This window comes from Seriola lalandi, unplaced genomic scaffold, assembly GCF_002814215.2.
Source record: "Seriola lalandi dorsalis isolate HSWRI2012SDOR001 ecotype SW California unplaced genomic scaffold, Sedor1 jcf7180002054518, whole genome shotgun sequence".
Lineage (NCBI taxonomy): Eukaryota > Metazoa > Chordata > Actinopteri > Carangiformes > Carangidae > Seriola > Seriola lalandi.
Window position 1 is genome coordinate 29,594 of NW_019525071.1, and position 22,085 is coordinate 51,678.

Sequence of the window (22,085 nt, forward strand, 5' to 3'; positions counted from 1 at the left end):
TTATAATATATTCATATGTACAGCAGACAGTATAGAAAAAATATCAAACTATGTTGATGATCATTATTATAGTTGTGTAGTAAAGTACTCCCCAGATTTAATATCACACTCTCGGATGTTTTTTTTTTTTTAAAAAAGCATCAAAATCAATGGGGGCAATGTTCATTCATTGTAAAATCTGACGCCTACATTACCCAAAATGCATTACACCCCCCAAAAAAAGACAAAAAATCTTGTGCTTAATGGTTTCGATAAGTAGATCTGTTCTGAGTGGGACATTTTACAGTTGAAACATGAACTTGTCAGCACTCTCTGGTGGACAGACCAGGGAATTTCAACTGCTTGTAGATTATCATTACTTCTCAGCCTCCATACTCACTAATATGATATATATTCAATAAGGCAATATTGACAAATATATTTGCTAGGCTCTGGAATCAACACCACAATATATGTTGTCTCTGCACTCAAATAACAAGCTAGTTATACTGTTGTATCGACTTTTAAAAGATCACACTGACCTTTGGAGAAACAAGTAGTCATTTGTGAAACGTAAATGTTCAAAAATAGTAATAATAATTTAATAAAAAGTAATGGTATAGTAAGGTATAGACCCCAGGGAGAATGATTGCTGCAATGCAAAAGCTTATGGGGATCTTAATAAACAAACAAACAAAAACCATAAGAAAGACAGAGCCGGGATCATTTATGCCCAAACTGTATTTTATACTTAACGGTGTACGTTACCAAAGCAAAATAGAAATATTACTTACAAATGTATGTTGAAAGGCACAGAATCAAAATACAATTTGACATGCAGGTTTTTTTTTTTCTTGAAAACTGGAGTAAACATTCAGAAGTTGACCCATCTGGCCTGTCTGTTGTACAATAACAGCCGTCCGTCACAGGGTGAATACTTAGCTTAGGGGTCGTTGCTTTTCAGAAGCATCTGGTCAAAATGGCAAAGTGAAATTACTACCGGCTTACAGTACTAAGAACAGAGCATGCGTCCTCCATAACCTCTTTAAAGATCTGACGTTTGTAACAAACATTGTCTGTAAGAATCCCCCTGAACATGAGCTGCATCTGACGTCCATGATTAGCACCCGAAACTCTCCGTCCTTTGTAAAACAGAGACCACGACGACACCTTTACATCACTGTCAGGACAGATGGCCCCTGTACATAAATATACATATTAAATATACATTCAGAGGAGCAAGGGAGAAATGAGCATGCAAATTTGGTCCACCTTTACAGCAGTCAGCTAAAACAGAAAGCATCGAGCCAAGACTTATCCTGAGAAACAAGACTGACCACATGGAGTTTCCCCAAAAGGACATGCAAAACTGGGGCTGGTTTTTTGGCACATTGAAGTCTTTTTTTTGTGTGTTTTTTCTAATAACCATCCCCTACACATGACTGGCATTTTTTAAAATTTATTTCTCCACCCCTTCAGAGGTGAAGAAAGCTATCTAAAACATTACTCTGAACTCGCACTGTGCATGGCTTAAAGTCTCTTAATACAGATTTTTATACAAAGTATTGCAGAAGCAAAGCACATAAAATATTCCAGTTAAAAAAATACAACAATAAAAACTTAATATAAAAGTGGACGTGAACAGGAATTTCCTTTCAGTCCACAGGAGGTGCAGTTCAGCTTGTTATACAGTAGATCTGCCAAATCATAAAGGCCCAAACACAAGCTAATAACCCTGAAATCTATATGTTCTTCCAGTTACTGTTAAAATGTGCTGTGCAGGTGTTTAATGCTGCGTCTCTCTTCCTGGTTTGTGTCTTCTGAGTTGGGCAAAAGAGAAATCCTCTAATACTTTTCTCCATGTAGGTTTTTTTCAGGTTCATCTGGAGAGTTTGCTGATGACTCGAATGAGGGCGGCGTTCTCATCCTTGAGCCTCTGGTTGTCTGCTCTGAGGTCCCCCAGAACCTACAGAAACATCATTACACATGAGTGTTTTTAGTTTACACACAGTAACACAGTGTTCTCTGTAGCTCTGACTTCTTCAGCAGCTCTTTGACTATTTTACAAGATCAGTATAGGAAATGTTTCACTCTTGTGAGGGTGGCCTTCATGTTTTATCCTTACATGAAGCGTTAACTGAGATTAAAGTCTCATGACTTTATGCCTCACATTGGTGAGTCAGAGGAACAGATATAAATGGCTATAGAACACTGCTGCTCTTAGAAAAGGTCAACGAGGTCAGCAGTCACATTTTTGACTTTCCAGTTCAGCCACTAAAATAATTACACAATGCATGTTTTATCATCATTATATCATTCTCCTCTGGTCTTCAGTGTCATCATGACCTGCTCTGATTGGTTGGATTATAAATAATGGTTATAGCAGCAGTCACATTGTGGGATTTTGGTCCTAAATTTCTGGGCGTTGAAAGAATTTTGATGCAGCTTGTTATTGGTCACCCAGTGTCGACATCACTCCACAGCAGACTTGTCTCAGAGTGAGATCTAAAACTACTAGTTTTGATTGATGACCAAAGACTTCACTCCATTTCATCTAAAAACAGACAGGCCAAATCTGCACAGTGTAAACGCACTTTGTTACCAGAGGACGGCCTGCAAAAAAGCCACACACATTAAAAACAGGGTGTTTGCTGTGTGAAACTGTGCTTTTTATTTCATAAAAGTGTATTATTTTCATATTAACAGGGATGGTCTTTGTTTCAGACCAGGTAGCCCATCTATTCTATAAAACACTGCAGGAAGGTTCGTCTTTTCATGCATTAAAGCATTAAATGTACAGTGGGAACTGGACTTACAAAACATCTAGTTGTCTACATTAGCTACAGGTGACTCAACAATTCACGTCTCACCTGCCTTTGTTACTGACAAACTGGCCACATGTCTGTGCGCACGTACATGCGGGTACTGGATGTGTAGTGGAGCATAAATAAACACACAGTTGCTATAACAGACCGCTTCAGTTTGTCAAACAATTAATGACATCATGAAATGAATTTTGGCAGATGTAACACCTGTTAACACTTGACAGTGCTGCTTTTATCATCCATGATTCTACGAGATCTGAACTTTTAGAAATGAATAAAAATTATTTGAGCTTTAAAAATCTGCTCTATATACTGAATTGTGTGACTTTGAACCTCAAGTAAAGCAGGTCTGCTGCAGGTGTAACTTAAATCTCTGATAGAATGACCTTCAACCACAGCTAAGTTAATGACAGAGCCACAACCAGAGGTTCCACAAAACGTGCACTTTTCTGATGATGATGACGGGACTGTTACCGCGGCAGGTTGATGAGATTTCCAAAAAGGTTTGTGCTGTGTGTACATGTCTTTAACTCATGAATGTGAAAACAGCCTAGTATTATCCAAAACAAAACAAATAACCTCAGTTCATTAAAATGTTACATTTTAACATTTCAGTATGAAAACTGAAAGCAGTACTGATTATGTTGAGCTCAAAAGGAGTTACCCTTTTGGATCAGAGCGTCATATTATTGCAGTCAATTTAATTCCATACAGTGGTAATTAGTGTTGAAGTGAACTTTTGTACCTTCAGCTCATCCTCCAGTTCCACTGCTTTCCTCTGGAGGGCCAACTTCTCCTGTGAGCAAAGAGTGCAACAATCATGATGCTGCAGGAGCAAACATTTCACCTGCTGGTAATCACTATAGGTAACATTGTGCGAGTTTGTCACTTGACACTTCTGACACCTTGGCTTGACGCTCCGCTAAACTTGTAGAGCTGTTAACATGCAGTCATTCTCTAGTCTGACATTTCATCACACCTTGCAAAGTCAGGTACACAGTAAATGCAGAGCAAATGTAAACAACTCAAGAAGAGGAAACAAAAGCTTTGTTTGGTTTTTAAAAACAAACCTCTGCACCTTTAAAAAGCTTCTACTGGAGAATTCCATTTATAGCGGTACAGAAATATTATTTCTGTAGATACTAGATATTCATCATGAGTAAACATAATTATTTATACAGTACAGGGGGTAAGTTCCTGGAAGAGCGGACGGGTTAAAAAGAAAAAAAAAAAAAAAAAAAAAAAAAAAAAAAAGCAGACTTACAAATCTCTCCAGCTCCAGCAGGGCCGGTCTGTCCGTGCCACTCTCTTGGCTCTGCCACAGAGAGACACTATTAATTTACCACATCCATAGAACTGCTGCAGGCTTGTGAAAGAATGAATTCATTTCATTGCAAAACATGACAGCAATACTTAACAAGTAGAAACAAAACAACCTAAATTTAGAAAATGAAACTTGAACATGCTACCACGTCCATATGCTCTCCTTGTTATTGGCTGACACAGACAAACATCAGCCCCAACATAGATTCCCTGTTCAGACACAGACACAGACACACACAGACAAACACATACACACACAGACACAGACACACACAGAAACACACACACTCTTAAAGGTCAGAGGTAGCGGGAAACCTGTCGAACCTGTCGGAGTCTCTCCAGCTCCACTTTGTTTTGGCTGAGCAGCAGCTCCATCTCCTGCAGCTTGTCCTTCAGAGCCAGGTTTTCCTGCAGTATCTTAAAGTACAGCTGAAAGGAAACACACAACACAGACTGTCAGAGCACAGCAACCTGTAGATCAAAGCGTCATAGATGTGCAGGTGGAGATAGTGTATCCGGGCTGATGTTAAAGCCTGCCAGGGGTTTCTGTTCACTTCTCTCTAGAGCTTGTTGGGTATCATTCCTGCCCTGGTTTGTCTAGATCTCAGGTTTAATTCATTTTCAGCCCTCAGGTGTGTTTTTAGGAATGTGTGAGATTTTCTGTGATGAGGGGGTCAGACACATACCGTTCTGTAGTCAGCTGATAAATCTCCCAGTTGATTCTCACTGCAAAGACACATGAGAGACTTTGTCAGAGAATCCTCAACACCAGCACAGGTTTAGACATTTAGAAATCTGACATTTACCTTCACATCCTGGAAATAAAAAGTATTTTTGCTAACTACTTCATGGCAAACCAGTAGATAAACATACACATTCCCACTATGTACACAGTCAGAAAGTATAATAAATGAAATCAGAAATAAATGTCACAGGTATTCCTATTAAAGGTGGAGTAAGCAATTTTAATCACTACAATTTTTGTCAAATTCAGCGATTATCTCCTCGTTGTTCACTAGCTGTCAGTTTTGTGTTTGCTGGAAAAACTCTGGTGTTCCTGTGCAGCCCCATGTCTGTAAAAGGGAAAGAAAGCAAGTTGCTCCGACTGAGACAGACAACACTATTTCAGCCAATGAACATTCAGAAGGATTCAGGCGTGTGACAGGACAAGGGAAAGAAGACAAGGGACAGATGGGCTAAAGGGGGCAAGGACAGTGAGAGACGATAAATCAAGCACATGCTGATGGATAGTGCCAATTTAAGAATTACCAGGGAAACGTAAGGGGACCAGACTAGACCGTGTGGAGCTTTGAATGGGATTGATTGGGACTGCAGATGAGAGACTGGCAGTGACGTTATGGTGAGTGCAGGGATGGAACATCTACCGGCATGATGGGGGCACATACACTATTACATTGTCAAGAAGGAACAACGACTGAGGAACAGCCAAAGAGAAGAATGTCAGAAGAGCAAAAATTGAAAAGGCAGTTGTATGATCAGGCATGAGCGAAGAGCTGTGTTAATGTCGGTGGAGCTTTCCAGCAGTGGACACTACATGGTCCGACTGAGAAAAAAAAAAATTCAGTCCTAGCTTTAGTTGTAGAACCAGCCTGCACCCCGAGAGACAAGCACACACAGAGGGCCGGTAAAGAGACTGACGGGGTCAGTAAAAACTTGAGACCTGATGGCCAGTCTGGGAGTTCAGAGGCATGAAGACGGATGAAGAAGTTGCTCCGTTTCTGCTCGACAGGTGGGTAATTAGTTCTGCTACGTTTAACAGTTGGTTTGTATTGTTTTGTCCCATTTTCGAACTGGTTAGTTAGAAGCAGGTATGTTGTCACGTGAAATTATTTGTCCATGGACATTCGGCTTACTTTATAGTTTGGCTGTTGATGTGATGTTAGCTGTGCTAGCTTCGCTCTCTGTGCTGCGTATGAGAAACCGTCTCATCTTCTCTGCATGTGAGCTTTGCAGAAGCAACTGTGGCCACAGTTTGCCTTTTCATTCGCTCTATATCTTGGTGTTTGTCTGTACAACATGTGAAGGCTTTTATAGCCATGAAGATTGCTAGAACCGCAGGAGGATGCATAATTCAAACGATATGCCAGGTAATGGTAGCTTATCTACAAAACTACAGTCCGCTCCTCTGTCACTGTGGTTTTGTAGAAACAATTCAACTAATTAACACTCACAAGTTTTTACCCCATTGTGATTTGGATGCTGTTTGTGTTCATTTTATAACGATTGTTTTGCTTTAGCTATGAGTAAGAATATCCACTTCCACACTGTACAAGATGCTCTGGATTCCACCATCGTGTCATTGCCTTGGTAATGTGTGTCCATGAATTTGGGGGTGGAGCTTCTGAAGGAGCACTGAAGGGAGGGGTGACTTTGTTTTGCTGTTGAGTTTAAATGTCAAGAGAATTGCTTACTCCACATTAAAATACACAAGACTCATAATGGCGAGACTCACTTTGAAGTGTTAAAACTGTTTACATCATCCAAATGAGCGTCCTCGTCATCATTCTGAAAAACATGAAGGTTCACATGTTCACATGCACAGCACAGTTCAAATACATGTTCAAACATGTCTCATCTTAAATAATACAACAAGGTAGATATAAATTGGATAGTGGTCTATGATATTCAAGGATGACTACAATCCCTGCACATACATGTTGTTGTTATTAACCTAAAATGAGATCTTAAGTATGAATGGCCTCTTTCAGATTGCATAAGTTCCCAAAGCAAACATTTTGCCAAGCTGCAAATATTGTATGATAATATCCGCCACTTCTGCTGGGGAAACTGCGAAACATAACTCACATTTTTATCACTTAGCAGTTTGTGGTTTCTCAAGCTCATTATTCATTAGTTTCCCCATTTTGTTTTTTCCAGTAAGTACCGCTAAAATTAGTTAAAATCATCTTATTCCATACTGTCTGACGGTAACATATATAATCTGTATTGGCTTGTTACAGTATTTATTAAAAGCTATATGATGTTAAATACTGATTAAGTGTTTTTAATGGCTGCCCTGTTCCACAAAATAGAAATATTATAGATGTCTTGTGCATCATTTTATACATTCCCTCAGATTCTGCCTTACATGTTTTGGCATCTTTGTGAATTTTGGGATCACCACTAGATGTGGATGGCATGCATGCATGGAGTACATGTAGTGGCGCTTAAGAGATTAAACTCATTCTGCATTACCTCAGTGTATTCTAGTTTGACATATATTTTACTAGTAATGATATGGTCACCATTTCCAGTCAGCAAAGTTCCGTCTTTTAAAAGACAGAAGTGTGCCAAAATATTCAGTTACATAATGACAAAGAGGAACTGGTTTGGCTACCCTCTCACCAAGTTACAGTACTCAATTATTATTGCAAAAATGAAATATTAAATGAATTTGTTTCCTAAAAAAACCTTTCCTGTGTCACGTTTAACAAAAAAACTGCTACTTGCTTGGTGGTGAACGCTCTGCCACGTTGCGATGATGTCAGTTTGTTTCTTACCTCCCCTCCTGGCTGAACTATGCCAGTGGAGCGTCTCTCCCTCCTCCCTCTCCTCCTTTCCTTCACTCCCAAACGCTTCTCTCCCTCCGACTCCACCTGCTTCACCGGGTCTGTGTCTGAAACACATGGAGGTTGACAGTAAACACTCCTGAGGTCTATGGGACTTTTGGTTAATGTTTTGTGACGCAGCAAGCTATCTTATCTTCGGCTTCAGCCTCTACTCAACATCACTGCATGTTGAGGCTTGAGAGCAATGAGTTCAGTCAACATGAACAATGTGCTGTTTTTGGCTTCTGATTTGTCTAAACATGGTGTCAGTCAGACATATAAATTGGGGAAATGCTTAGTTCCCCATCAAAATAAAACGTTGGTGGAGTGTGAGAAGAGGTGACAAGAACACAATAAAGTGTTCAGAGGATGTACACAGCCCACAGTAATATTAGTATATGGTGGCCGCCCTGCTAGCTAAACCACACCTAAAGCTCTACTTAGCAGCAGTAGCCCTTAAAAACCGATGTGAAAAAAAACATTTCCTTTAAAATACTCCCCTGAAGAGCACTCCACCCAAAATGCTGCATCATGTATCTTGTTTTCATTTAGCGGTCTTGTACTTACAGTAAACACAAATGAGGCTCTATCCACACGTATGGAGGTGTGAATAGAACGACAGATATAGGACTTTTGAGGCAATATCGATATTTAAGAGTCTAAAAACAGATCTAATAATGAGGTATTTGATCAGGAGCCCTTAAATGTGTTACTAAAGAATTGTGACCAATATATGTACCGAGCAAGGCTTCTTACAGATGGAAAATAAACTTGTCAGTGTTTTTTGATAGACAAACTATTTAATGGTGACACTGTTACTACACTGTTACTGACACTGTTACTCAAAGCATTGTTCAGGTATCTGTCTACAAGGATTAATCTGGCTGGTAAAACAAAACAACTCGTTTTTACCATGAACAGTTTATCTCAAAGCTTTTCATCCTCACTCACCCCTTTCAGCAGGTGTGATGGTGACTATGGGGCTGACAGGCTGGATGTTTCGATGCGGTAGATCTGCAGCTTTAGCCACAGTCTTCTCTGCTTCCTTCAGGTCTGTCAGAGTCACTCCCTGCCCACACAAAGCAAAAATAAAACCACTCAGAAGCCTTATGTTTCATTCAAAACTCAAAAAACATGCAACCTTTCCATCGTGAATCAAAAGATACTGATGCAGTACAGAATTTTTATTTGGTATGCTGCATGATGCTACAGTTAAGGTTGTATTACACTCCTGGTATAATCAGGTTAACCTCATAATTACTCACTAAATAAGTCACTTAGTATACTGCTGTCTCTCAGTATCGTAACACAGTCTTCTGTTTGTCCAAATGTTTAATTAACCAAAGCATTTGCATTTGATTGTGACTCCTGCCAAGTGAGGACCAGTTCATAAAAGGTGTTTGGTTGACACAGTTACATGTGTGAGTATCTGTCTGTCTGATTCAACATAGCTTCTGATACCCAAAACAGCAACGTACAGCTCTGTGTAAAGGTTGTAAAATCTTATGTATGTAAGTATGTGACTTTATGCAGAAAGATGATTTACACTGTTAAATGATTCAAATTCCTTGTCACTGAAAAGAAAGACAGAAAACTGAATTAAGTATGAAAGACAAAAGATTGAGTTTAGACACCTCTGTATGCAGATTCACCCCAAAACTCAGTGCTGGATTGAACCAGGTCTATATTTGTAATCTGGAGGTATTTAAGGGTCGGTTCTTTAATTGGTACTTGAAAAAACCTGGGAGTGAGATTTGCTCACTGTGTCCAGGTTTTGGGCAGAGCTGAGCTCCCCCACCACAAACAAACACACTTTTGTCGCACCCATACTTGTGGGAACCTCTCCCCTCATTGACATTAAGCCACCACAACTAAACGTCTAACCTCTGCACTTCCCCTCAGCAGTGAGGACCAATCAAAATGTCCTCACTCCGACTTTGCTGTTGTAAATGTTGAACTTGTTGCTCTAGAGACAATATTTTGTTATATTAAAATATAAATAAGTTCTAATCATGTTCTAAATTATTTTTTCTTTTGGCACAGTAATAAAATGAATCAATAAGAGTATGAATAAAGAACAATGAGGAGCATCCACAAGAGTGGTAGTATTGATAAAATCCCTCGTAAGCAATACCTGTGTGGAGCGGCGAGACTGGCGCATCAGCCGAGAGCGAGCTTTCCTCTGAGACTCCGACTCTTCATCTCTGACTGGAGCCTGGAACCTAAGCTCACAAGCATCCACAAATTTAAATTATGTTAGTATCTAAATTTCCACATCTTTATACACAGTGTATTTGTATGAAGGTATAGACAGAAAATAAAGATAAAGTAAAGCATAAAGTAACAATGAACTGGTAATGAATTAAGTATTTTTTTCTGTTCCTGCTTCCTACTTGCGTCTGTCAGCATTGGGGGTGTTGGGACTATCAGCTGTGTTGTCCCTTGTCTGAGGAGTGGGTTGGACTCTCGCAGTGCGGTTTGCCTTGTCCTGCTCCTTTTCCTCCTCATCTTTCTCTTCTGGCGTCTGAACCACAGAAAAAAACAAAAACAAAAGACCAACAGCTGAACTGTAATCTGCTCCCATCAATCAAAATTCCCCTAGTGGAGAAACCCAATTAATGTAAACAATGTTGGAATTTGTCTTTTTTTCTTGACCTGCCTTCATATCTGATCTTTTGACATGTTTTCATCAGGGCTGTGTCCAAGAGCTCTGGTGAAATGCTGGGTGTGTATGTGGTCATGTGACGTCTAACACTTACATTAAGTGTTTGTTTTTTTATGACAGAGATACATTGACTTTCCATTGGCAATATTTATTGCCAATGCTGGTTTTTGAAATTGTATATAAGTTAAACATGGTACATTCTGGATTTTTTTCTCATTTCCTGATATTAATTAGATTAATTAAAATACCTGATGAATCCTGTGAGTTGCCTTTGGCAAACTGAGAAAAGCAACTCTGGCAAGTACAAAATCTTTGTTGCAATGCTGAGGATGTTTTATCACATTTTGTCATTTACATGCAGCTTTTCTATATCAAATTTCATTATGTTCATAACACCATGCGGCTGAGAAATAATGCTATTGTCTAACATACAGGACTGTGTATACAGTAAAACAGTGAATTTTACCTTGTCAGCAGGGCTGACTGTAGAGGTTGTCACACTTTCTGTGTCTGGACTAGACACGGTGGAGCTTTCTGGGAAAAGAGAACCAGAATATCTTCGAATCAGCACAATCTCTCATATCTATGGAGAGTGTAGTGTTCATGGTTAAACTGTTTTACCAGGGCTGCTCTCTTTCTCCTCGCTCAGCTCCAGGTCTCCTGAAATGCCTCTCTCTTTAGACTGGTCCTGCACGTTCATCTTGTCTTTACTGCTCATCCTGCACACTGAGCTCCTGGAAGCAAAAAATAGGACAAATGTTTTTTTTAAACAAAAAAGAAGCAAAAAGTAAAAAGATCAAATAAACATGAGGTCAAAGGATGATGCATAAACCAAGACAAATCTGTATAATTTAAAATAAAATATCGCACATGGTACATACAATAAATATGCAAGATCTGTCTCGATGGCTCAATAAACAAACCATTTTCCACTGTTTTTTGATTCCAGTTCTTTTTTTTGGAGCTGTACTGATTAAGTCATCTGTTCTAGAAGATATAGGTGTTGATCGATATTGATTAAGAGGCCAGCAGTGGGATACTTTTTCTGAAGCTAGTTTTTTTGTAATGGCCTTTTTACTTGCTGCTAGGAGGATCTTTACTAGGTAGGTATCATCTTTACTAACCCTGTCAGGGATATGTCCAAGATAGAGGGATGTAAGCATGAGTGTGATTAACCTTGTTTTATCCACATTCCCTCCAGCAGCACCTGAGAGAGATTAAAAAAGCGATGCAACCATACCTCTGCTATTTCAATGTCCAGCTCTTCTCCCTATCATTGCTTTACGTGTCCTTATTCAGTGATGTGATGCCATGGTATAACTTTCTTATAAAAATAGGACAGATCATGACACTGAGAGCAACTGAACTGAACAACTGAAACACTTTTAATTGGGAAGAATGTATTTAATTCAGGATAACTTGAGAGCTGCACAGGTCGCATAACTTTATCAGAGCCCAACAGGAGTTCTGTTTTTTGTCTGAACCCAAACCGAGCCCAATGCAGTTAATGTAAGCTGAAACACTTTGTGTTACCCTATCATGCAGTCGTTACTGTGGTCAGAACTTACCTGTTTAACCAGATGACACATGTGTGGACTCCTTAAGTAATGTCATTAGCAGTTGGAAGCATCCTAATTAGTAGTACTGAAAAAGTCAAATGTTCGCTGCCTAATGTTGGGCCAACCTGACCTGACCCAACCTATTCGGTATCCACACGTTAATACTAACCTCCGCCGTCTGTTTTGTGCATTTGCAGCGGCAGGGCCTTGTTGGTTTTGTCTGTCCAGTATGGACTGTTCATTACGCCACTGAGAGAGAAAGATACACAGTAGTCAGTGATCAAGACAGCCAGTCTTCTAAACTACATCAAGTAAATGCAATTAATACCAGATAAAGATAAACACTTTCTCACATTAGCTTGTTTCTGTGATAACTCCTCCAGCAGCTCCTCAACACTTTCATCAGCAACATCAAAAGGCGTCTGACCCTGCAAAGTTCATTTCACATCAAGAAAAACATGACAAAAATTAAATATGAAATGAAAAACAAAGTGGAAAAACATATGTGATGTTAAACTTATATTAAGTAATTTTACCCATGCAAGATACCAAAGTCTGTCTGTCATGATAAATGTTATTCCAGTAGATGAATGATTATGTTGATGTTGAACACAGAAGACACATATATGATATAATAAGAATTTTTCAGTATTTTTGGGCCTCACCGCATTGCTACGGGACTCCATATTGCACAGCTGTTCTGCCAGAACGCGACAGGCCTCGCCCTGACCCCAGTGTGCTGCAGCATGCAGAGGTGTCCAGCCATCAAAGTCCATAGCTGACACATCCAGACCACACTGACACAGTATCCTGAACAACACAAGACCAAGGTGAGCACAGCAGGAAGAACTGTACGAGACAGTGCAAATCAAAATATGGTTAAAACTACAAGACCCTGGTCCACTGACAAAAGTTTATCCTGTGGCTATTCAATTCTAGACAGAGAAAAGAAGGCCTTCTAGGCACAGATCCGTTACAAAATAAAGTGAGAAATGTTTACTTGAGGGCCTCTAGGTAGCCTTTGGCTGCAGCCACATGTAGTGGGGTGGCCCCAGTCTTGGAGTGTCTCACATCAGGAGGTGGGCCCTCAGTTAGCCAGGTCTGGGCGTCTCTCATGATGTGCTCTTCCTCCAGCCGCTTGGCTGCTTCCAAGTCCACACCTGAACATAAACAGAAAGTCAAATACATGCGTTTTATATGTGTCCACAGTCTGAAGCACATGCATTTGAAGTGCATTTAGGCCTGGGCAATAAAACGAAAGCAATATGTAGCAGCGATAGATACTTAATCAATAGCAATATGAATATTGTTCGATAGAAAGTCTGATAGTTTTCACAGTTGCATGAACAAAATCCTAGTCTGCTCTTTCCCTGGCCCATAAACAGCCTATTAAATCCCTTGATAATGGAGCGTGCTACGAGTGACAAACAGTCAATGATTTAACAGGTGTTTTGTTCGGTTGCACCAACAGCAACAGAAACGTGGAGTGAGAAAATGAGTGCAGCCGGTGAAGACTGTGAGGAAATTGTTAACAAGAAGGACAGGTGAGCTCGCCAGTATGGCAGTTTTTAGGTTTCTTTAAGTCCAACCAATATCAGAAAACTGAAAACTGTGCAGGAGAACCGTCCTGACCAATAGAATACACCAAAATTTTTTTAACATCTTAGCCACTTCCCCCCTTACGGAGCATCTCCTCACTCATGACCAACATCTGTTACATATCAGGAATCAACTCATGGACAGTCCATGATGAGAAAGGTACTAAGAAACAACCCCATAAGACAAAACATCCAAATGGAGCAAAGACATAATCCACGCAGTGGTCTACTACTTTTCTCCTTGTCTTAAAAATAGGTCATTAAAATTGATCAAGAATTATTTCAAATTTCTTCCTTATGCAGACTCTTTTTCATCCTTTACGGAATTACTCAATAACTTTAAGCACAAACAAGTGCAACACCATGAATCTATTCCAGGAAAGGTTGTGCACTGCTATAAAAAATTTTCCTTTCCAGTGTTATCAGACTACACATCATACCAACTAGTTTGTTTCAAACATAACCTTGCTTTAAACCCTCTGTCCTCCAGCCCTCGGGGCCCAACACCATCAAGGACGTTCCAAATTCTAATATCAATATATTTCATGATATGGCAAAAACAGGCAAAATATTGAAACTGACTCAAAGCCAAACTGTGAGAACTGTGCTTGTATCTGGAAACAACACACAGTAGGCGCATAGGTGGCCACTTTTCCATACCTTATCCAGCACTACTAATACAACTATGAACAGGCCCATCAGGGTGCATCTATTTAGCTCAACATATACAAAAACAGATACTGTTAACTTAAATTTTCCCAGATTAAGCACAAACAAATGATGAAACAACCTTTTTTAAATGGGTGTGTGGTTATCAGAGAATGTCACTCACCCTGTCTCAGAGTGTAATCCTGAAGAAGGGACTCAGTGGTCTCATCCAGAGCAATGTCCAGAGGAACATCACCGTCACAGTTCACAGCAGAGAGAGACGCACCTTGCTTCAAAAGGAAACTGACAAGACAAACATGGACAGAGTGAGAAACGCCTAATCCTATCACATTATCTGTGTTTTGGCAGCTGATACATTCACTCTTAAAAGTGGGGCCAAAAGGCATTATTCACAAACAAGGAAAACCGTAGGAAAAAAAGGTGCATCAATTCTTAAATCTTCATTTGCATGCATTTGTGCTGGGCCAGCCCACTAATGCTTTAGCTGACTTGCTGTCCTGCCAAACACGACAACAATGTTACTATTGTTGAATGCAGAAATACTCTGGCACCCATGCTGCACTCTGACGTCCCCACGGTGGCAAAGAGTACTGTACTACACAGCTGTTATATTGTGCTAACTGTAGAGACTTATACTACATACTCTGCAATGTCAGAGTAGCCGCAGGAGGCAGCAACATGCAGCGGTGTCCATCCCTCACTGTCAACTTGGTTCACGTTGGCACCATTCTCCAAAAGGAACGTCACTATCTCCATGCTGCCATCTATGCAGGCCTGTAGACAAGAGAGGGAAACAAAATAATTCAACTGTTAATGTTTCTTATTCATCAGACAATAATTTATAAATCAAACCTCAGGAGGAGAAACTGTCTCACCTGATGAAGAGCAGTAATTCCATCAGCATTAGAACAGTTGATAATTTCAGCCACATCTTCCCCGTTCTTCCCTTTGGTGTCTTTGGCCTCCTTCAGCATGACCTGGGCCTCCTCTGTGTCCCCGCTGGCACAGGCAGCCAGGAACTCTGCGGCCCTGTCAAACCTCACACTTTTCCTATAGATACAGGAAAATCATAAAAAAATTGTATAGTTTTGTTATCTGAAGCAAATACCATGAAAGACCAAAACCAACGTGTTAGTCGGTCACTCAGAGTTATCTGATTTCCCTAACTTGCTTGTGGCTCTCATCCCCAAGCCTGTCAGTTTTGTCTGAAGAAGTAAACCCTTAAAACAGGTTGCAAATATTTATTCACTTTTAAATGAAAAATTAAATGTTATTAGCAAACATTACTCCAACAGGATTAGATATCTATCAAATATATTGATTTGGTGCAAGGAGGGGTGGAAAACTAAATGTGTTTTTAACAATTTGTGGACACAGATGGACGTGGAAAGAAATAAGCTAGATCAGGCTTTGAATGCACAGGCAATACTTGCTGTGACATCAGTTCACTGGTGGTTTTTGTGAGATCTGTAAACAATAACAAAGATATAGACTAACACAAACCTTTAACTTGGTCACTTTGATTTTCTGTGTTGTCACACCAATTGGCCTGTAAGTTACTCTCAGTCAGTGTTGGTGGGGGTCTTCTTGGGACTTCTCTTTTCTAATGCAGTTGATGCCATCATAAGTAGCTCTTGTTAACCCAAATATCAATTAGCAGAGGGCTACAGTTTAGCTTTATAAGATGGTCACTGCTGGAACACTGATTGAAACAAGCACTGTAAACCTTATATAGTGTAGTCCAAAAAAAAATCATGATTAGCAAAATCAAACTGTGGCACAAGTAGACCCTCATCAAGACCGACTGTAAGTCACTTTGCTAGCTAGCTAACTTGGACAAACAGTACAAACTACGGCCTCAGAAACGACGCTGACAACTGACAGTTTCAACCAAAACTAGACATTGTGAGCTTCATTAAACTAGTGACGTTATCTAGTAGCTGGAGGGCTAGTGTTTTGGACTATGGGGTGTTTCTGTTATTTTGTCCACCCCTTGTGCAAGCCCACGCACAACATTCCTCCTTTAGCATATCTTGAGATGTTTAAGCTAAGCTAGCTGGCTGTTAGCTGGCCGTTTAAGTAAAACTGTTTGACTGGAGATGTTTTCTTACCGTCGTTTGAGGATGGGGCTAATTTCGTCAGACACTGACTGCTCCCCCGGCGGGTCGTTCAGCTCGGCCTCTGGCTCCCCTGCTCTATCCTCGGCATCGCCCCGCCACCTCCGCCTTGGCACGGCCGACGCTTTGTCAGTGCAGGAGCCGGCCCAGCGCTTCAGCTGCTCCCGCCGCTTGGTCCTCGCCGAGTCCCCCATTTATTTATCCGAGGAGGACTGTGTTTTTAAAAATAAAACATACACTGGCAGGGAAAGACACACCCTCCATGTGTATACTTTCACTTCCTGGTTCTTGCTCTGGATGTGGAGGAAGCCTCGGCTCGCGTTCGTGGGTGTCGAGAGCGCGCAAAGCTGCGCAGGCTTGTCTATGTGACGTCACCACCACTGTTCGTAGTAGACCCTAGAGGGGAAATGCTGAAATAGCTTCATGCCTGGGCATTGTGCACATACTATAACAATTTCACTTCCTGTCATTGTGCTTCTTTTGAGACTCAAGTCAACTTAATGTTTACATGTATCTATAATGAAGACAGAAACATATTTCAACACTTAGTTATAGGACTATAGGACTAATAAGGCTTTATAATGAGGCACTCTTTACATAAAACTCTTTATGTCATTCTTCCTTGTTTAAAGGTTTAAAGGCTTCCAATTTGAAGTCTTAATGGTAATAAGTCATTAATAAAGAATGACAGGTTTCTAACAGTCTTGTAGGTCAATAGCAAAAGTTAGGAAATCATCTGGCGTTATAGAAGTCCATAAATGTAATTAATAACTAAAGTGTTATTACAATAATGCATTAAACATTCAGTTGTGAATGCTCAGAAGTTGTTGGTCCATTGGAGGGTGTTCCTGATGAACTAAACAGCTAAAATGACAGCTATTCTGCTGATGGAAGATAACCAGCAGCCAGAGGATGTTTTCACAACCTGGAAAGGATCTGACTATCTGATGTTAAGTTGTATTGAGAGCTTGTATGTGCAAAGTTTGTCCTGTTTGTGTCCACATGTGGAGACAACAGGGCCAGCCACAGTGAGAGCAAGACATGCCCATAATTTTCTTTAAAGGTGAGATTTGCAACTGTTTGCCTTAAGGCAGTACACATGCGATGCAAGTCCTACCACTTTGCCCGACATGTCTCCATCTAGGATGGCTCATCCTGATGGGCTGTTTACCTTAAAATGACTGCTAACCTGAGGCTCAGATAACCGGCATTCATAAAGTTACCACAGGTGTATAAAAAGCTGCAGTCTGTGATGGTAAAAGCAGTGATAATGTTCACCGGCTCTGCTGTTTGTGTTGCAATAACTTCCCTGTGCATGATTAGCACACTGCGGATGGACACCACCCATTTGGGGCACTGAATAAGAGAAAGAAATGCAGACATGAAAAAGTCCTGCTGATCAGTGGTGTAAAGCCAATTAAAGGAAACAGGAAGCACCACAGATGAAAAACAATTAAACATTATAATCTCAATTGTAAATGTGTGACATAAAAGAGTTCCATATTATGGTTTGTGCAAAACATGTTACTCATTTACATCAACTTAAAACCTTTTTTTTTTCTTCATTTTCCAAATATGCACACTGACCTCAGTGGCTTGTCAATCAGCCTTGGTTACGACAATCAATTTGAAGTGTTTTACAGTGCCAACTCTTAGCAAGCTTGTAAACATTCCAACATGGACATGGGGTCAAATTCCATGTCACATTTTTCCTGTGGCTGTGTGCACAGCGCTGCAACTCTGCAGTCTGTGACCAGCAGAAAAAGAGGGCCATTGATTCAAGTAAGTAAATCTTCTCATCTGCGTTTATTAATGGCGGTCCAATCTTGGACTGGTTAACTGTGATCTTGTCCAAGCATAACAGAATTGTAATAATTTCTTGTATACTAGTCGTGAGCCATGTTGTAGTTAATGATACAGCACTGACCTCTTCAGTGGCATGTCCACCCATTTGTTCTTTGTATAGGTTTAGACTGGAGAAATGACCAAAGAGAAGGTGTGTGACAAATGAAAGGAAAGACGTGTCTTAGTAAGGTGCTGTTCCTCCATGAATAGATTTTACATGTCTCTCCTGGAGGGATGAACAGGATTCTCCCAAAACATATTCCAGTCAATTGCTACTTTGATACGTCACTCCAAAATCTCCCATGGTTTGTTCAGTTTGATTGACATCTGATGACTCTTATGGTTCACTGAGTCATCATATCCTGCAAGGGGACATTTGCATTTGTTGTGCTTCACTCTATCCACTCTTCCTTTGTGAGTATGGTTTGACATTAAAGAGCAATTTGGTAGGTGGAACACTAAGAAACTGATTAACTGAAAGCAATCAATGTATAAATTACGTTCATCATGCTAATGAGGCTGTATAATAATTTTGAAACTGCCTCTCAAGCATGAGGTCTGTCACAGTCTAATATCTGACTTGGTGATCTTGCCGATTCTTCACTAAGAGAAACTTTAAATTACCATATACACACTCATGGCCTGGTATTTCCTGAATAACAGTGACTGTGAGATAAGAAAGCACCTTGAAAGTTATATGACATCAGCTGTTTTCTGTTTGAACTTTCATATCAACTGGAACAACATTTTTCTACATGCACACTTGTTTCAGAATGTCTGCGCCCAAACACACAGCAACACACTCGATCCCTCCTCACGCTCTGGCCCAGCTGGCACGACAGTGGCTGTCAGAGGACACACCAAACTTTGACCCTGCCGGGGTGTGTGTGGGATCAAAGGAGGTCGAGGCAAGGCTGCTGTGTAAGACACCACACAGCATCCTGGCAGGGAGTCCCTTCTTCACGGCAGTGTTCACTGAGGTCGGCTGCACCGTGAACTGGATTCACCAGGAGGGAGCTGAGATCGGTAGGAACTGCTCACTAGTTTTCCATTATGCGACCAGGTATTGGGGATTTAACCATCTGTTTTTTCTACAAATAAACACAGAGGGAAATAGGAGACACCGGGTTTTTTTAAAACTATCACTTTTATTAAAAGTTCACGTATACTAAAGATGAGAGCTTAAAATGTATTAAGGCAACAATAAGATTATGTAAAAAAAAAAAATGGCTCATGGGAGACGGAAGCAATGGTACAACTGCTGAACGGATTGAGGGTCGCAGTCCACCACTCCACCCACTCCACCCACTCCACCCACTCAATCCAAATTTGTAAAATTACGCTCACACATAAGTCAAGTCAATTTGAGTTATGTCTTTTCTTTCTAAAACCGTACAGTTACCCTTTGTTAGGAGTTATAGATTTAGAGAATAACCCACTATGCAGATGTCTTCTTGATGCTCTTATTCAAATGGAAATTCAAAAACAGATTTCAATTACGTCAGTCTTCTCAGACTCGGGATACTGTCTCTGCAGCTTCATTCACATGATCTGATGTTGACGTATTCAGTCTTAAATAGAACAGCACTAGTGGTTTTGCTTGGCACCATTTGATCTCAATCCTCCTATGTCTTTTGTTTAACCTCAGCAGGTCCAGATGCTGTCACACTGACTGCTGTGGTGAGAGGCCCAGCAAGGTGCCTCCTCCTTGGGGAAAGGCCAGCTCTAAACTGCCTGGCTCGGGCCTCTGGGATCGCCACTCGCTGCTCTGAGCTCCAGGCTATGGCAACAGCTGGAGGATGGCATGGAGAAGTGGCTGGCACACGCAAGACCACCCCGGGCTTCCGTCTGGTGGAGAAGTACGCCATGCTGGTTGGTGGCGTGTCCATGCACAGACAGGACCTGAGTGGAATGGTGATGCTGAAGGACAACCATGTCTGGGCATCAGGAAGTATCACAGAGGTGCGCAGCAGCACAAAAGATCCAGTTAAAATGATTGAAATGACAATTCATCAACAATGTTCTCACAGGTCATGAAAAAATATGAGACTGTGAGGAAAAAGACAAATATTTCCATGTGATGAGAAAGTAGTTGTGCTTCCTTTAGGCTACAATGTACAATGTGAAATATAGAAGTCCACTGAATGACACCGAAATATTTTACTTTGAAAACCACTTGAATGGTTTCACTGAACTTCAAAAAGTAAAAGAAATTAGAGTAGTTTTTCATGGTTCATAAATTTAGATGAAAAATTCAGGTGTAACATGTATTTAAAAAACAAACAAACTATTAGTTACTCAAATTCGGTGGTCAAATGTTCATCCCAAATCTAAGCATTGTCTTCAGTTATTATGACCTGATCTGCATTTCCACAGATCTTCAATCTGCCATACCAATACTACAGGCATTCTTTGTTTACATAGATTTACAAGCATAACTACGATTGAATTTGTAGCATTGAAACCATCAGAACTGATATGATTTAAATCACCAAATGTTTTTAAACTGCAATTTCAAAAACTAGATTTTAAATGTTTTTTTTTAGATTTCTCATATTCAGTGGCGGCTTAGCGCTGTCGCCTCACAGCAAGAAGGTTCTGGGTTCGAGTCCTGGCTCGGCCGTGGGATCTTTCTGTGTGGAGTTTGCATGTTCTCCCCGTGCAAGTGTGGGTTCTCTCCGGGTTCTCCGGCTTCCCCCCACAGTCTGAAGACATGCAAAATGGGGACTAGGCAAATTGGAGAATCTAAATTGACCATAGGTGTGGCTGTGAGTGTGAATGGTTGTCTGTCTCTATGTGTTTGCCCTGCGATGGACTGGCGTAGGGCCCTGTCCAGGGCGTACCCTGCCTCTCGCCCGAAAAGATGCTGGGATAGGCCCCCCGCAACCCTACTAGAGGATAAGCGGTAGAAAATGAATGAATGAATATTCAGTGGCCAAAACTGGATCCAAAACATAAAAAAAAAAAAAAAAACATTCTGTTGTGGTTAAATTACCCTATCAAACTGTGTTGTTATGTGACCTTCTGACACATAACAAAAAAATAAAAAGAACAACAACATTTTTTTATTAATTTCCTTTAGGCTGTTAAAGCTGCTCGGTCAGTGTGTGGCTTCAGCAGTAAGATTGAGGTGGAGTGCCGCTCTGCAGAGGAGGGCAGAGATGCAGCTGGAGCAGGAGCAGACATTGTTATGCTGGACAACTTTCAACCTGAGGTGGAGACTGTTCACAGAACACAAGTCAAAGTTATTTCTCACTCTCATTGCCTGGTTTCCTCTCACTTTGCCACATGAAATAATACACCTCACTGTCTCTCACCTACAGGAACTCCATGTTGCAGCTCGTGAACTGAAAGCGGAGTTCCCAGCTCTACTGATAGAAGCCAGTGGAGGAGTTACTCCAGAGAACTTAGCTATGTATTTTTCCCCCCATGTGGACATCATTTCCCTGGGCTGCATAACACAGGGCTGCCCAGTTGTGGACTTTTCTCTGAAGGTTCAAAAGCCTGGTTCTCACTCAAGCCTCAACGCCACAATGTGATATACATTGACTTTTTGTTCTGATGAATTGAGGAGTTCAATTGAAGTTGAATTAATTGCTGGAGTAACTTCTGTTACAGTGATGTTTTTCTTGATTAAGACATAACCCACATCCTGTCATCTTACTGTCATTTCGATAAAGATAAAAGGAAAAGACCTACCAGCATCACGTAGACTGTTTCATGTAGCTATTGAAAAACCAAACACTGTATGTAAAAGTACATTTCCAATGAGGAACAGCAGTCACAAGTTGAAACTAACTTCTGTCCAGTCTGGTTTCACAGACTTACAGAAAAAAATGTCAGACTTATGCAACCTAGTGTTAAACTAATGGTATCTATGCATGCAGATAGTTTAGTTATATTTTTCCAGGTTTTGAGATTTGAACTACCCCACAC

The 22,085-nt window shown here is 40.6% G+C and overlaps 2 protein-coding genes across 3 annotated transcripts; one reads left to right on the forward strand and one right to left on the reverse strand.

Annotated features, from left to right (window-relative positions):
* Positions 1-702: 702 nt before the first annotated feature.
* Positions 703-16,628, reverse strand: ppp1r12c (protein phosphatase 1, regulatory subunit 12C). The gene is made up of 20 exons (XM_023413699.2): positions 16,299-16,628; positions 15,063-15,237; positions 14,831-14,961; positions 14,351-14,469; positions 12,921-13,080; positions 12,586-12,730; positions 12,274-12,348; positions 12,090-12,169; positions 10,983-11,095; positions 10,828-10,895; positions 10,090-10,220; positions 9,831-9,918; positions 8,648-8,765; positions 7,649-7,764; positions 6,601-6,653; positions 4,814-4,853; positions 4,452-4,556; positions 4,069-4,119; positions 3,550-3,600; positions 703-1,945 (listed from the first exon to the last, which is right to left on the reverse strand). Exons 1-20 carry the CDS (start codon positions 16,496-16,498, stop codon positions 1,859-1,861), a joined length of 2,106 nt encoding a protein of 701 aa, XP_023269467.1. The 5' UTR covers positions 16,499-16,628; the 3' UTR covers positions 703-1,858.
* A 1,322-nt stretch (positions 16,629-17,950) lies between these two features.
* LOC111660399 (nicotinate-nucleotide pyrophosphorylase [carboxylating]) lies at positions 17,951-21,843 on the forward strand. Of its 2 annotated transcripts, none has more exons than XM_023413666.2 (5): positions 17,951-18,086; positions 18,922-19,175; positions 19,798-20,111; positions 21,232-21,363; positions 21,473-21,843. In XM_023413666.2, the coding sequence occupies exons 2-5, from the start codon at positions 18,923-18,925 to the stop codon at positions 21,686-21,688; spliced, it is 915 nt and encodes a 304-aa protein (XP_023269434.1). In that variant the 5' UTR covers positions 17,951-18,086; position 18,922; the 3' UTR covers positions 21,689-21,843. The 2 variants fall into 2 exon arrangements, with proteins under 2 accessions (XP_023269434.1, XP_087032035.1); XM_087175909.1 differs by having other exon boundaries at positions 19,801-20,111.
* Positions 21,844-22,085: the final 242 nt, after the last annotated feature.